Source organism: Lissotriton vulgaris, chromosome 7, assembly GCF_964263255.1.
Source record: "Lissotriton vulgaris chromosome 7, aLisVul1.2, whole genome shotgun sequence".
Classification (NCBI taxonomy): domain Eukaryota; kingdom Metazoa; phylum Chordata; class Amphibia; order Caudata; family Salamandridae; genus Lissotriton; species Lissotriton vulgaris.
In genome coordinates, this window is record NC_141695.1 from 1,714,648,356 (window position 1) to 1,714,664,431 (window position 16,076).

Consider the following 16,076-nt stretch of genomic DNA (forward strand, 5'->3'; position numbering starts at 1 on the left):
ATGAATAGTCCCCCTTTCTTGCTTTCCTAATCTCTACAAATCCTTGCGTTCACTTTCAAGGAAAACAGGTTGAGCTGCACTATTTTTAGATCCTAAATTCTGGCAATCCTGCCATACTGTCTGTCCTCTTACTGTGAGACGGAAAGAGAAGAGTATGGGCTAAGGATGTTCTGGATACAGCTTGACCCTGGCTCAAATTAATGGGACACACTTGGGTTCACAGTAGGATGATCAATTTCAAATTAAGATTTGGAGCATGATATAAAAAGGGGGAGAGAAGAATTACTTGATATTAGGCCAGGAGCATCTTAAGGATTTTGAGGCCCCTTGGACAAACATATTCTGGGGGCCCTGGGACGAACGTATTCTGGGGGCCCCTGTTCGAAACAGTTTTGAATTTATGATCCAGCTTCAGCTCTTTCATGCCATCTTTGGCCAGGGCACTGGCAGTGCACATGCGCACTGGTCCATATTCTAAATGTGTTTTCAATCTAAAATGTAGGGATCGTGATCTATGTTATCAATATTGTGCAGCAGCAACTCACTAATATTACTGCAAATAATCTCTGTGATATATGAACATGTGAGGTCCTGTTTTGATCTAAAAGAAACTTTTTTATGGATGTTGTGTGAAACATAATCACAACATTTCTCTGCAAAATTTATTTTATAGACTCTCACACATCCACCACTTTAAAAATAAAGTAAAGGAAATTGATATTTGAAACAATCTGCCTAAGAATTATTGAAGGGCATCAGGGCAAGACTCTCTGCAGAACAGAGCTGTCTCCATCTGGGGCCCCCTGAAATGTTGGGGCCCTGGGCCAGAGCCCACTTTTCCCATGCCTTAAAACGTCTCTGTATGAGGCTGATTGTGTCATTGCATTGCCTTAAAGTGAACAATCAGTAGGAAAGAAAAGACTGTGAGATGTAGGACAGAGATGCCACCACCATCTGAGAACCTCTGTGAGGAGAGGGCATACCCAGACTGGCTTCATGTCCAGAGAACAAATACAATACAAATGGCATAATGGCAGCAACCTGTGTCAGCAAATGCATTTAGGAGGGATGCTTATCTTAGCTAGGTCCAGAAAGAGACATGAGAGATCTTTCACACGCAACGGGGTACCATAATAGTGAATTTTACTGGGACCTTAAAAGTTAACTATAACTGGATGATGATTTGTTACTACTAGTACTATTTTTTCTAACATGTATGTCTCTGTTGCAGGGAAGTGTAAGCGCGTCTCCAGTGTTACCTGCACAAGGAGATGGAAGATATGAAATATGGCTCTTAGCCCAGCATTGACCATGCCCGCCACGTAAAGACACAAGAAGCCAAAAGTCATAACCTCATCACCTTGGTGTGGTGTCTACACACTAGAGGTGGCAGACTTTCAGCCTATCGGGGCATGTGGACAATAAGTATGGCACGCTTCAGCCACCGCTCAGGACATGTAGGCACTAACGGTGCCACAACTCCACCTTCTAAGGACATATGGACACACTAAAGACGTGCACTAAGAAATCCCACATTCTACCCCCTGAGTACATGCAGACCGTAACCATGCCAAGCATCCACCATCTGTGTTTACAAAGAGTTTGTCTATCTCAAGTTTACAACACCTATCATCTTGTAGATGTTACCTTTATCAAGTTTAGCTCCTCCCATTTCCATACAAGAAGCTATTATCTTTGATCCAGGAACCTCGGAAATCGCAAGCTTCTGTCACTTGTCTATGTTGTTGTTCACCTCTTCAGCTCACAATTGTTAGGAAGAATAGAGATTCCCTATTTCAAGCTTCTCCCATATTATATTACCGAAAAGCTTACTAGCTCAGGTTCTGCTGTCTCCTGATATAGAGTTCTTGAATCTCCCAAACTTCAAAACTTTGTTTTGTTAGAGGTTTAGTGCCAAGCTTCCAAAACCTTGGTTCATATGGCAGATCACCATCCCAAGTTTCCACCCTGGTTGCTTATATATGAGATAAAGTACTCCCTGCGGTACATTATAAGAATGTTGCAAGTATCTGAGTCGTTCCATGACCATGTAGAGGAATGAAGCCAACGACGAAGTTCCTTTATAAGAAACGGAACTCCGAAGTGACTTGCAATATTCTGATTATGTACGAAAGGGGGTACTTTATTCATTATATTACATGGTAACACTGTCATTTTTCCCTCAAACCACCAACATCCTTGGTCTTTAACTCTTTCATATGAAAAAGAGCATGGTTGCAAATATGAAGACTAAAAACAGAATATCTATTGTAAAATTAAACACATCAGAAAAGCTATTAGATATATGCTGCAAAAACATTGAATCAGTTTAAAACATTTTTTTATAAAGGTGCAGTAGTTCAGGATGTGTAGAAACACTCGGAAAGATTCTAACTTTTCTATAATTACCCAAGAAGTGCAGAAAAATAAACATGTTAAACAGCTGGCTGTGGCAGCAGGCATTGTGCCGTCTGAACCTAACTGTTATAGTGTATTACAGTTGAGTTCTGATGTCAATCAATCACATTTTCTTTATTCGATTTGCAATAGCAATCATAAAAGCACAGTACAAACATAAGAGTTAAAAATCTTTAGTACATACATGAGCTACCCAGAGGCTACAAGTTTACACATAAGCATAAAACACCCTTGTAAAAATCTAGATGAATAGCAACATACATTACAATTATCTAAGTTCTGATGTCATGTCCTTATAATAGGTTACTTAGTGTTTGTAAGTCACCAATTATAAATATATTAGAGATGGGATTTTATACAGGAATTGCAGAATCCCATACATTAAAATGAGATTTACAAGCTCAAACTCCCCTATCTCAGGTCATGCCCTAGGTCACCATATAAAGCGCTCTTCAAGTAACAAGGTGTAGTTTCACCATCCGAAGCTGTCATAATGAGTGATGTTGTCACTCCTGGCAACAAGAGTCCTTCTTGGTTAAATCGTGTAGATCACTGTCTCGAATGTTGGTCACATGAAAGCTAATGGCATCGTGAGCCATTTATGGTGGGTATTATGAAGATCACTCACACCGCCTACTCCTCGCTCCCCCCCGCACATCTCCCGCCATGTGCACTACTGACCAAAGTCCTTCTTTATTAAAGATAAACATGTACATTTACAGTATTTTTTTAATCAAACACCCCCTCACAGGTTTGATGTAATCTAGCTAGTCATACTGTCTTTCTTTCCATCTCTGGCACAGTGATGCCACCTACACCAGCATCCATCACCTTAGATAATACGGACACTCAACTCTAAACCTATCGTGCGCCTCCATTTTGGGTCCTATGACCCATAAAGTCTTTCAGGTACAGCACTGTATAACTTGTGATGGGTTGCTACACTAAATCGTCTTACTTTAAAGCCATCACCTAGTCATATTAAGCTCCTGCATCTCACTAATTAGATCAAGCTTTGTGGAATCATGTACCCCCAGAATATTCTGCAAGACTACTATTTTAGGCCATGTGGCTACTATTTGTAACAAAGTCCACCATTTTTGATCACCACAACACACCAAACTTGCACAATATATTATGCACGACGCCTCTTGCGTCTGAGTTCATGTGGTGATGCACCATACAGAGTATTTATTTATCCGCTCTACTGTGGTGGACATGCTTGTGCCAGGTTTCCACCAGCCCATTGCACTTGGTGCCCAAGGATGCTAAACTTTCAGTCTGTGAGTCCGGTCCATCTCCTGCCATGTGCAGAAAGTCCGGGTCTGTCTTGATGCTGTCTGGTGGTCTTGACCTATACCCTTTAACCTTCAGCCAGTTGGGGGTGGGGGGCTTGTGGGTAGCTCCTGCTAGCAATGCTTATTTGTTGCCAGTGGGGCCCATCTGCACTCATATTTTTGGACCAGCACTTTGCTTTCCTCATCAAATATTGACCGCGAGCAAAAGTGGGAAAAACACTGCACCAGCAAAGAGGGAGGAAGAAGAGAAAAACAGGAAACCATAACAAGAGTGAGATCAAGGAGCAGCAGTGGCTGGTGTTGGATCAGAGATATCGGGGTGGAATTCACGACTATGTAGGCTTGTTATTTAGATCGCCAAATTTGAATAGCGCTGCTGGAGCAGAGCTCTGGGTACCGGCACTCATCCTTTTACAAATTAAGCACTGCCTGACACTAAGGACTGATACTAGCAAATTCAGCAGTCATGTGGCCCTTCAGCTGGCCCTGTGTTCATCAACCCTGGGAGGAGCATTCATTGGCCCAGTTTTCAATCTCTTCCGGTTTCCACAGAATGATTATGTGTACCCTCAACCCTCAAGAAGGGATTAAAAGCATATCCACACATCTCCAACCAAGATGGCAAACTTTCTTGTAGAACCCTAGTTGATGACCTTGCTTCCTGTGATGGGGCATCTTTGATGAGATCACATCCTGTGCCTCTCTACACGTCAGTAGGAACTTCTTTCCATTTCTGGATCTCTTCTGGTTGGAAGATGAAGTCACCTCTCCCTTGATACATGTATTCTCTGTTGTTGGAGTGTGCCTGGTAGTGTGGTAGTGTGTGCACTGTGGAAACATTTAACAACCATCAACAACAAAAAGCAAATATATAACATATTATAAAACTATTTGGGTTTCTTTTTTAACTTTGTGCGTCTAGATTCTAAAGGCGTCCAGCTGTGTGGATTCCTGTGAGAGAGATGAAGGGAACATGTACCCCCTGTTTGACACCCCTGCTCTTACTTGGCATTAGATATACATTCTGTGCTCTCATAGCACCATTTCCATCAATAGCCGCAGGTGCACCCCAGGGGTTCTGGCTTCACCTTACACAGGAAGTCCATTCCTTCAACATAGTTTTTGACTGAAAAGTATTCCTGAAAGCCAGGCCAATCCGGTTTGTCCAGTACACATTTGCTCTTGACAGATCCAGTTTTGCTGGTCCTTTCTCAGTGTTGTTGTTGCCAATATCTGTCTCCAGGGCTATTTGAAGTCTTAGGCTGTTTTTCTCATTTAGCGATTTCTTTAGGTAGGCTTTCTCAAACACTTGCTACCGTTTGTTTACAAACATTGTAATACTATGGCTGATGTTCTTGATTATTTTAGGAGCCCCTCGGATATTAGCTGTTGCCCAGTTGACTACCTATAGTTTTTGCTTTTATAGTGTACAAGGACTTTCGTAGGCATGAGACACAGTTACCACATGAGCACCAACAGTGGAGATGCAACAATGCAACACACACACAGAGCCCAACACACACACACACACACACACACACACACCTTAGAGACCTGCAATATGGCTGCTATTGTAGTACAAAAGAACAAATTAATAACAACAATAATAAGAGGAATAGCACAGATAGGACCGTACACGTACACAGCGGTTTGTAACAGTAGGGGCAGTAGCAGTGCAAGCTTTCTTCACAACAACAGAACAGGTTTAACACTTGTATCTGCAATGCATGCTCCCTTCAGTAAGTCAGGGCATCAAACCAACAACAACTTTAGCATCCATCACACCTACACAGTTTGCTTGGCACTGGCAGCAGCGTGCGGTCCACTTGCAAAGACACCAAGTATAGCCCTGGCAGCGGCAATGCAGGCTTCCTGCTCACAGAACAGGTAGCACACATGCATTAGAAGTGCAAGCTTCGCTAACACAGAATAGGTAGAACATTGACTGCATCAGTGCATGCTTGACACGGGACGAGGGACAGCATGTGCACAAGCTTTTCTCTCACATTGACTGGTGCATCAGTAAGTAATGCAGGCTTCCTACTCACAGATCAGGTAGTGCACATGCACGAGTAGCGCAAGCTTCGCTAACATAAACCGGTACATTATTGACTGCATCAGTGCATGCTTGACACGGGACGAGGGACAGCCTGTGTACGAGCTTCTCTCATAAACTGACTGGTGCATCAGTAAGTAATGCAGGCTTCCTACTCACAGATCAGGTTGTGCACATGCACGAGTAGCGCAAGCTTCGCTAACATGGAATAGGTACATCATTGACTGCTTCGGTGCATGCTTCACTCGCACTGGGGTACCAGGGACAGCATGTGTTCGAGCTTCTCTCACAGACTGCTTTGCACGAGGTGTTTGTGCCCTAACCTGCCAGCAACGTTCTTAATCTTTTCTGCTAGCCTCCTTACGCCGCTTGGGCAGGCGCGCACTTAGGGCTATATGTTTTTAACGTGTGTCAATTCTTTATTCGTTTTTTTACTATTTTGTGTTACCTGAATTTTTTAACCGTTTCAAATCCCCCTTGTCCACCGCAGCCTCTCGGGCCGATTGTTGTGGAGGGCGTCTTGAACTCAACTGGTGGAAACCCTCACTTCCTGTTTCCCCTGCTAGACGCCATCTTGGTTGGCGGTCTAGTTGCTGAGTGCTCCTATATTTAGAGGACTATGGAGCGGGAGCGCAGCGGACGCGCACAGCGGGCGCGCTGGCGGTGCGCCAAAGGCAAGCCCGTCTGCACCCGTACGCGCCTATACGTTGCCTCTCACCAGGACCCCTGGTCAGAAGCAGCACAGACTGCTCTTATATGGCAGGGAAGAAGTTCTGGCTATTAATTCAGGGACTACTTTATGTAAGGCAGCTCCACTTCACCTAGGGGTAGAATCTATGGGTTGCCCGGCCTGTAGCTAAGTCATACCTGCTCCTCCACCCCTACCACGGGTATCTGGTAGTCAGCCCCAGGCCTGGCTGAAAATATTGCAGCTTAATGTGAGGTCGCTGGCCAAATACTATTTGGAAATTTATGAACTTGTTACAGAGGAAGCGCCGGATCTATTTTTTCTGTGTGAGACGTGGTTGAGTGAGGACATGGTAGCGGAGCCTAATTTAGCACTTCCCTCTGGATATTCCTTATGCACGATCAACAGGGAGTCCAGAGGGGGAGGCATTGCAGTTATCTTTAAATCCTGCTATTCATGTCTGTTTACTAAGGAGTTAATTGAAGGTTGCGAATGTGCCCGTTTCAGAATCTCCGTGAGTCCTCATCTGACACTATCAGGACTCCTGGTATATCCACCAAGTTTAAATATGCCCTCTTAGAAGCAGTCAGTTCACTCGCTGTGGGGACGGCCAATTTTAGTATTTTAGTATTTTTGGGTATCTTAATCTGCATTTTGACTCAACCCATGATAGTGAAATCTACAGTCTTGGCTGCTTTTCGGCTGGACCAATTAGTGTCTGGTCCTACGCATATAGCTGGGCATTTATTAGACCCTATATTCTCTAATATTCAGCTTTCTAAGGTGGAGACTCCTAAACCTATGGGTTGGACTAACCATGCTTTGGTAGAAATGTCTGTTCCGCTCACTGAGCCTCGTAACTCGGACATCTTACAGCCGGTCTTTAAACGTCCTTGGCGCAAGTTGAAGCTAGAGGAGTTTCATGACTTCCTTGCTGCTAACCCTTTGGGGCCTCTATAAGACCCTGAGTCTGATTATGGCTCGTTTTGTGACTGGATAACTCATGGTCTTGACTCCCTTATCCCTGCTAAATGGTTTAAGGGGCAAACCACTACTACCAGCCCATGGTACAATTACTCTTTGACTGTGTTAAGGAAAGCTTGCAAGAAAGCAGAACGGGAGTGGAGAAGGAATACGATTCCGAGAAAAAGTTATGCTATCTCGCTAAAATTAAGCAGTACCATAGAGCCATCTGCAAAGTTTGTGCTGCATACTATGCTAGCGAAATTAAGTTGAGTCCTAACCCAGCAAAATGCATTTTTAAGATTCTCAAAGATCTTCGGACCAGGAAAGCTATGGTGTCTGCTACATCGTCCGCACAGCAGTGTGATGATTTAGCTAACTTTTTTGTGGAAAAGGTCCGCGCTATCTCCAAATCTTTTCCCCTAGTCTCCACTCATTCTATCTCTTTGCCTTTGAGCGCTGGGTCTTGGCCGACCTTGGCAGCCATTCCCTGTATGTCTCAGAAGGAGTTCACCCGGCTGAGTGGTAAAATTAAAACTGGCTCTCCTGCCGATCCTCTGAGGCCAACGCAGTTCAGGAAGTCACTCTCTATTTTTCGGGTGCCGCTCTGTCAAATAGTTAATTTCTCCTTTTCGACAGCAATTGTTCCGGCACCATGGAAACAGGGTTGGGTTTCCCCCGTTCTTAAAAAACCCACGTTGGATTCATCCAAGCCTGAAATTTTTAGACCCATATCTCTCCTCCTTGGGTGGCTAAGGTTGTAGAGGCACATGTCAACAAGATGTTGTTGGAGTTCAGGAACTCAGTTCCTGAACTCCAACAACATCTTGGATACATCTCAGAATGGGTTTCGACAGGATGACAGTACTGAGACTGCTTTCCTTGCCACTACTGAGCATCTGCGGTCCATTCTTGATGCTGGTCAAAGTGCGGCACGGATCTTGTTAGATCTAAGTGCCGCCTTTGACACGGTCTCACATGGCATCCTGCTACAGCGACTAGAGGAAGCTGGGGTGATCGGGTCGGCTCTGGAATGGTTCAGATCTTTTCTGACCGAAATATGGTTCTGAGTGTCCGTTCCCCCGTTTCTCTCCCAGGTCCATTCCATTGACCAGGGGGTACCTCAGAGCTCGGCACTGAGCCTTTTGTTGTTCAAGTTTTACGTTCAGCCTTTGGCAGCTGTCACCAGGCAATGGAACCTCACTATGGTCTCATATGCGGACGAGACGCAGCTGGTTGTTACCTTGGCTGAAGGGTCTTCTCCGAATGCCTCTAGGTTTAGAGATGGAATGACGGCTGTAGCCGCACGGATGGCTACTAACTGCCTGCAACTGAATGCCAACAAAACTGAGGTTTTGTTGGTTGGAAAGAACGCGAGCTTGTGGAGTGAGCATTGGTAGCCAACTGTCCTGGGTGATATCCTCACGCCAAATACTGTGGTTAAAAATCTTGGGGTGTGGATGGGCTCATCTCTCAGCTTTCGGGATCACACCAGGAATGTGGCTGGCACGTGGTTTGGCCTTCTGCGGGGTCTTAAGCCCCTTTCGAAGTTTTTTGATCCTGCTACACGTCAGCTGGTTGTTCAGGCAACCATTCCATCTCGCCTGGATTATGCCAGCTCCCTTCTTCTCGGGGCTAATAAGGCTGAAATACTTCGAATGCAACGTGACCAACATGCTGCAGCAAAATCTTGGTAGGTCTCCCGCGATTCTGTTCTGTTGCCGGCACTATCCGGAGGCTGCATTGGCTTCCTATGGAGAATCGCATTCAATTTAAAGCACTGTGCCTATCTTTTAAGATAGTGAACCTTACTAGGTCCAACTAGTTGAGTAATTTGCTTACTCCATATGTTCCCTCCCGCAGGCTGCGTTCAGCTGGGCAGCATCTGGTTGTTTCTCCGCAGGTTAAGCGCAGCCGTGCAGGTGGACGGTCTTCTTGTTACCTTGTTAGCTAGGCTGTGGAACTCTTTGCCGGAGCAGATTCGCGGCACAGATTGTCTACTTTCCTTTAGGAAAGCTATTAAAACCTTTCTCTTTCCTTTAGTTTAGTCTACGGTGGTATGGCAGCTGATATGGTTGCAGGTTGCTGTGTTGTGTTAGTACTTCGTAGTTGGAAGCGCCGGGACGCCACTTGGCTGGAGCAGCTGCGTGCTATACAAGATGCAATAACATAACATAACATAAAAGACTGACTGGTACATCAGTAAGTAATGTATGCTTCCTACTCTCAGAACAGGTAGCACACGTGCACTAGTAGCACAAGTTTCGCTAACACAGAATAGGTACAACATTGACTACATTTGTGGGGGAGTCCATCTTATCAAAGGTAAATTTTTTAAAATTATCTAGGGATCTTCTTTAACCAGTCACTGAGCTGGATCCCGCTTTTAACACTTAGATGCCAGACATTTGACCGTAACATTGAAGCAACTTTTAGATTAGTCTGTAAACTCCCCATAAACATAATCCAGGAATGCTGAATCTATATAGGAGTAAGACCATCTCAGCGGGGGGTATACGGTGCTGGCCTCTGGGGGTACAATAAGGTGGATATTCTACATTGCGCAGAAAATACATTTTTGCGTAGACTACTTTCAGTTCCAGGGGGCACAGCAGGCTCAATATGCCATGAGCAGCTCGGGATGTCTTACCTGGAAGATCATGTCACATTTCCTCCTTTATTATTGTGGGTTAAAATGTGGTCATCCTTAGAGGCCGGTCTGATTAGATATTGCATCTCAGACTGTGTGTCATTACATAGGGTAGAGCAGATACAATGGCTAAGGTATTTGGAGGTCACCTTTGATCGATTGGGCCTCCTCCACCGTTATAAATTCCCCCCAAACTATCGGCCTCGTTCACATACTTCGCTTTTAACGAACTGTTTTTAGAGCATTGTATGAATAAATGTTTGGCCGCTGCTCAGGCCAAACAATCAATTGTAAACTATGCCATAGTTTTAACAACTTGTGGTTTAGAGCCGCACATGAGGTGGTGCGTTTTCCCTACACATCGTCACTGGCTGACTTTGTTTAGACCATGCACTTTGCACTTTACATTTGCTTTTCCATTCCCAGGGGCAGGACACCTTCTCGATCCAAAGCATCGCTCATTTCTTTTCGTTTTGCCCATTGTATCAAGATCCAAGACACTGTTTTTTGGTGCAGTTGCTGCTCAAAGCCAATGTAAGGCGGCATAAGGATGGTTTCGTTTTCATGCAGTCTTTAAGCTCATCTGATTTCTGTTTTGCATTTTTTAATTTGATAAAATCAGTGTTTTACATCAGGAAGAGAGATGAATTTTAAGGGCTAATTCTTTTATGTTTTAGACATGATTTAGTCTCTATGACTTGACTCTTATAAATATTGTATCGCATAATTGTCATTTGAAAATTGGGTATTGTCTATGATTCTGTACGAGACAAAATGTTTAACCTATGTATTTTTATTTTATGTATGCTTTGATGGCCCCTGGCCGAGTAAAGTTTACTTTGAATTCACTTGACTGAATTAATGCATCCTTCACTCACACTCTGGTATACCAAGGACAGCACTTGTAAAATCAGTACAAGCTTCTCTCACACGCTGCTGCTGTAGCAGCAGTAAGTAATGCAGGCTCCCGCTCACGGAAGAGGTGACACACATGCATTAATAGCGTAAGCTTCGCTCACTCAACCAGGTTCATCATTTATTGCATCTGTGCATGCTTTACTCACATACTAGGTACAGCATGTGCAAAAGCTTCTCTCACCCACCGACTGGTTCAGCAGCAGTAAATAATGCAGGCTCCCTGCTCACAGAAGAGGTAGCACACATGCATTAGTAGTGCAAGCTTCGCTAACTCAACCAGGTTCATCATTGATTGCATCTGTGCATGCTTTAGCTCTGGTACCAGGTACAGCATGTGCACAAACTTCTCTCACACACTGACTGGTTCAGCAGCAGTAAGTAATGCAGGCTCCCCACTCACAGAAGAGGTAGCACACATGCATTAGTAGTGCAAGCTTCGCTAACTCAACCAGGTTCATCATTGATTGCATCTGTGCATTCTTTACTCACGCTCTGGTACCATGGACAGTGGGTGCACAAGCTTCTCTCACGCACTGACTGGTTCAGCAGCAGTAAATAATGCAGGCTCCCTGCTCACAGAAGAGGCGGCACACATGCATTAGTAGTGCAAGCTTCGCTACCTCAACCAGGTTCATCATTGATTGCATCTGTGCATTCTTTACTCACGCTCTGGTACCAGGGACAGTGGGTGTACAAGTTTCTCTCACCCACCGACTGGTTCAGCAGCAGTAAATAATGCAGGCTCCCTGCTCACAGAAGAGGTAACACACATGCATTAGTAGTGCAAGCGTCACTAACTCAACCAGGTTCATCATTGATTGCATCGGTGCATGCTTCACTCGCATACCTTGTACAGCATGTGCACAGGCTTCTCTCACACACTGACTGGTTCAGCAGCAGTAAGTAATGCAAGCTTCTCACTCACAAAAGAGGTAGTGCACATGCATTAGTAGCGCAAGTTTCGCTTACACAAACAGGTTCATCATTGATTGCATCGGTGCATGCTTTAGCTCTGGTACCAGGGTCAGTGGGTGCACAAGCTTCTCTCACCCACTGACTGGTTCAGCAGCAGTAAATAATGCAGGATCCCTGCTCACAGAAGAGGTAACACACATGCATTAGTAGCGCAAGCTTCGCTAACTCAACCAGGTTCATCATTGATTGCATCTGTGCATTCTTTAGCTCTGGTACCAGGGACAGTGGGTGTACAAGCTTCTCTCACACACTGACTGGTGCAGCAGCAGTAAGTAATGCAGGCTCCCCGCTCACAGAAGAGGTAACACACATGCATTAGTAGCGCAAGCTTCGCTAACTCAACCAGGTTCATCATTGATTGCATCGGTGCATGCTTTACTCAAGCTCTGGTACCATGGACAGTGGGTGCACAAGCTTCTCTCACACACTGACTGGTGCATCAGTAAATAATGCAGGCTTCCCACTCACGGAAGAGGTAGATCACATGCATTAGTAGTGCAAGCTTTGCTTACACAAACAGGTTCATCATTGATTGCATTGGTGCATGCTTTAGCTCTGGTACCAGGTACAGCATGTGCACAAGCTTCTCTCACCCACTGACTGGTTCAGCAGCAGTAAATAATGCAGGCTCCCTGCTCACGGAAGAGGTAGCACACATGCATTAGTAGCGCAAGCTTCGCTAACGCAACCAGGTTCATCATTGATTGCATCGGTGCATGCTTCACTCACATACCAGGTACAGCATGTGCACAAGCTTCTCTCACGCGCTGACTGGTGCATCAGCAGTAAGAAATGCAGGCTTCCCACTCACAGAAGAGGTAGATTCACATGCATTTGTAGCGCAAGCTTCGCTAACACATACAGGTTCATCATTGATTGCATCGGTGCATGCTTTACTCACACTCTGGTACCAGGGACAGCATGTGCACAAGCTTCTCTCACACACTGACTGGTGCAGCAGCAGTAAGTAATGCAGGCTCCCCACTCACAGAAGAGGTAGTGCACATGCATTAGTAGTGCAAGCGTCACTAACTCAACCAGGTTCATCATTGATTGCATCGGTGCATGCTTTAGCTCTGGTACCAGGGACAGCATGTGCATAAGCTTCTCTCACACACTAACTGGTGCATCAGTAAATAATGCAGGCTCCCCACTCACGGAAGAAGTATATCACATGCATTAGTAGCGCAAGCTTCGCTAACTCAACCAGGTTCATCATTGATTGCATCGGTGCATGCTTTAGCTCTGGTACCAGGGACAGCATGTGCATAAGCTTCTCTCACACACTAACTGGTGCATCAGTAAATAATGCAGGCTCCCCGCTCATGGAAAAGGTAGTGCACATGCATTAGTAGCGCAAGCTTCACTTACACAAACAGGTTCATCATTGATTGCATTGGTGCATGCTTTAGCTCTGGTACCAGGTACAGCATGTGCACAAGCTTCTCTCACACACTGACTGGTTCAGCAGCAGTAAATAATGCAGGCACCCCACTCACGGAAGAGGTAGATCACATGCATTAGTAGTGCAAGCTTCGCTAACCCATCCAGGTTCATCATTGATTGCATCGGTGCATGCTTTACTCACGCTCTGGTACCAGGGACAGTGGGTGTACAAGCTTCTCTCACACACTGACTGGTGCATCAGTAAATAATGCAGGCTCCCCACTCACGGAAGAGGTAGATCACATGCATTAGTAGCGCAAGCTTCGCTAACCCATCCAGGTTCATCATTGATTGCATCGGTGCATGCTTTAGCTCTGGTACCAGGTACAGCATGTGCACAAGCTTCTCTCACACACTGACTGGTTCAGCAGCAGTAAATAATGCAGGCTTCCCACTCACGGAAGAGGTAGATCACATGCATTAGTAGTGCAAGCTTCGCTAACTCAATCAGGTTCATCATTGATTGCATTGGTGCATGCTTTACTCACGCTCTGGTACCAGGGACAGTGGGTGTACAAGCTTCTCTCACACACTGACTGGTGCATCAGTAAATAATGCAGGCTCCCCACTCACGGAAGAGGTAGATCACATGCATTAGTAGCGCAAGCTTCGCTAACTCAACCAGGTTCATCATTGATTGCATCGGTGCATGCTTTAGCTCTGGTACCAGGGACAGCATGTGCATAAGCTTCTCTCACACACTAACTGGTGCATCAGTAAATAATGCAGGCTCCCCGCTCACGGAAAAGGTAGTGCATATGCATTAGTAGCGCAAGCTTCGCTTACACAAACAGGTTCATCATTGATTGCATCGGTGCATGCTTTAGCTCTGGTACCAGGTACAGCATGTGCACAAGCTTCTCTCACACACTGACTGGTTCAGCAGCAGTAAATAATGCAGGCTTCCCACTCACGGAAGAGGTAGATCACATGCATTAGTAGTGCAAGCTTCGCTAACTCAATCAGGTTCATCATTGATTGCATCGGTGCATGCTTTACTCACGCTCTGGTACCAGGGACAGTGGGTGTACAAGCTTCTCTCACACACTGACTGGTGCATCAGTAAATAATGCAGGCTCCCCACTCACGGAAGAGGTAGATCACATGCATTAGTAGCGCAAGCTTCGCTAACTCAACCAGGTTCATCATTGATTGCATCGGTGCATGCTTTAGCTCTGGTACCAGGGACAGCATGTGCATAAGCTTCTCTCACACACTAACTGGTGCATCAGTAAATAATGCAGGCTCCCCGCTCACGGAAAAGGTAGTGCATATGCATTAGTAGCGCAAGCTTCGCTTACACAAACAGGTTCATCATTGATTGCATCGGTGCATGCTTTAGCTCTGGTACCAGGTACAGCATGTGCACAAGCTTCTCTCACACACTGACTGGTTCAGCAGCAGTAAATAATGCAGGCTTCCCACTCACGGAAGAGGTAGATCACATGCATTAGTAGTGCAAGCTTCGCTAACTCAATCAGGTTCATCATTGATTGCATCGGTGCATGCTTTACTCACGCTCTGGTACCAGGGACAGTGGGTGTACAAGCTTCTCTCACACACTGACTGGTGCATCAGTAAATAATGCAGGCTCCCCACTCACGGAAGAGGTAGATCACATGCATTAGTAGTGCAAGCTTCGCTAACTCAATCAGGTTCATCATTGATTGCATCGGTGCATGCTTTACTCACGCTCTGGTACCAGGGACAGTGGGTGTACAAGCTTCTCTCACACACTGACTGGTGCATCAGTAAATAATGCAGGCTCCCCACTCACGGAAGAGGTAGATCACATGCATTAGTAGCGCAAGCTTCGCTAACTCAACCAGGTTCATCATTGATTGCATCGGTGCATGCTTTACTCACACTCTGGTTCCAGGGACAGTGGGTGCACAGGCTTCTCTCACACACTGACTGGTCCATCACTAATGAATGCTTCCTTTGCACACAATGGATGCGCTGTAGGCTACCGCTGTGCATGATTCCCTGATGTACACAAAACAAATGCAAGCCGTAGAAGTAAGAACAGACTTTCATAATTGCAAAAACGACTGCCTTAGGAGGTAGATTTTGGGTGAAATTCTAGCAACCGACGTATTACACTCACCTACTGCTTTTGGCTGGCAGTAGAACCCATTAAGAGGAGGAGTCAGTTTTCTGAACAGGAAGTAAGTTGCCATCGTGTTCTTTAAACTGTGTAGAGTTCTGAAATGTATGTCTGGCACCCGTTACCATAGACAATGACTTATAGCATTGCACCACTCTGGTATGTGTGCTATTGAAGAGATGTGTTAGAAAGGTTAACACGGACCTCCGTGTACTAGGGCCATTCATTCATAACATTTCATGGTGCCATCAGGGTCACTTGGTTTTGTTCTCTCACTCAAGTCTTACCGCCCGTAATGTGATTTCCTGTCATGTCATCATCCTCCCAACGTTTGTGTGATGTCTTTCCCTATGATGTCTGTTATGTTAGTTCTTAAAAAATTCTACCTCTTTTTGCTCACAGAATGTTGAAAAGATGCGCTGTTAGAGGAGCATTTGCGACCGAAATACAAAGCAGGTGTAGCAGCTGTGCTTGTATGACTGAACCATGCATGCTATTCAACCCTTACCTTAACGTGATCATTACAACGACCGTGTCTTTACCATGCATGCCTTTAC

General features: G+C 45.3%; 1 protein-coding gene across 1 annotated transcript in view; it reads left to right on the forward strand.

The window, feature by feature from the left end:
• PLEKHG6 (pleckstrin homology and RhoGEF domain containing G6) overlaps positions 1–10,921 on the forward strand; it is a 153,323-nt gene extending 142,402 nt beyond the window's left edge. The window contains exon 16 of the mRNA XM_086932876.1: positions 1,232–10,921. Coding sequence (XP_086789002.1) covers positions 1,232–1,241 — 10 coding nt within the window. The 3' untranslated portion in view covers positions 1,242–10,921. The remainder of the gene's footprint in view (positions 1–1,231) is intronic.
• The last annotated feature ends 5,155 nt before the right edge of the window (positions 10,922–16,076 follow it).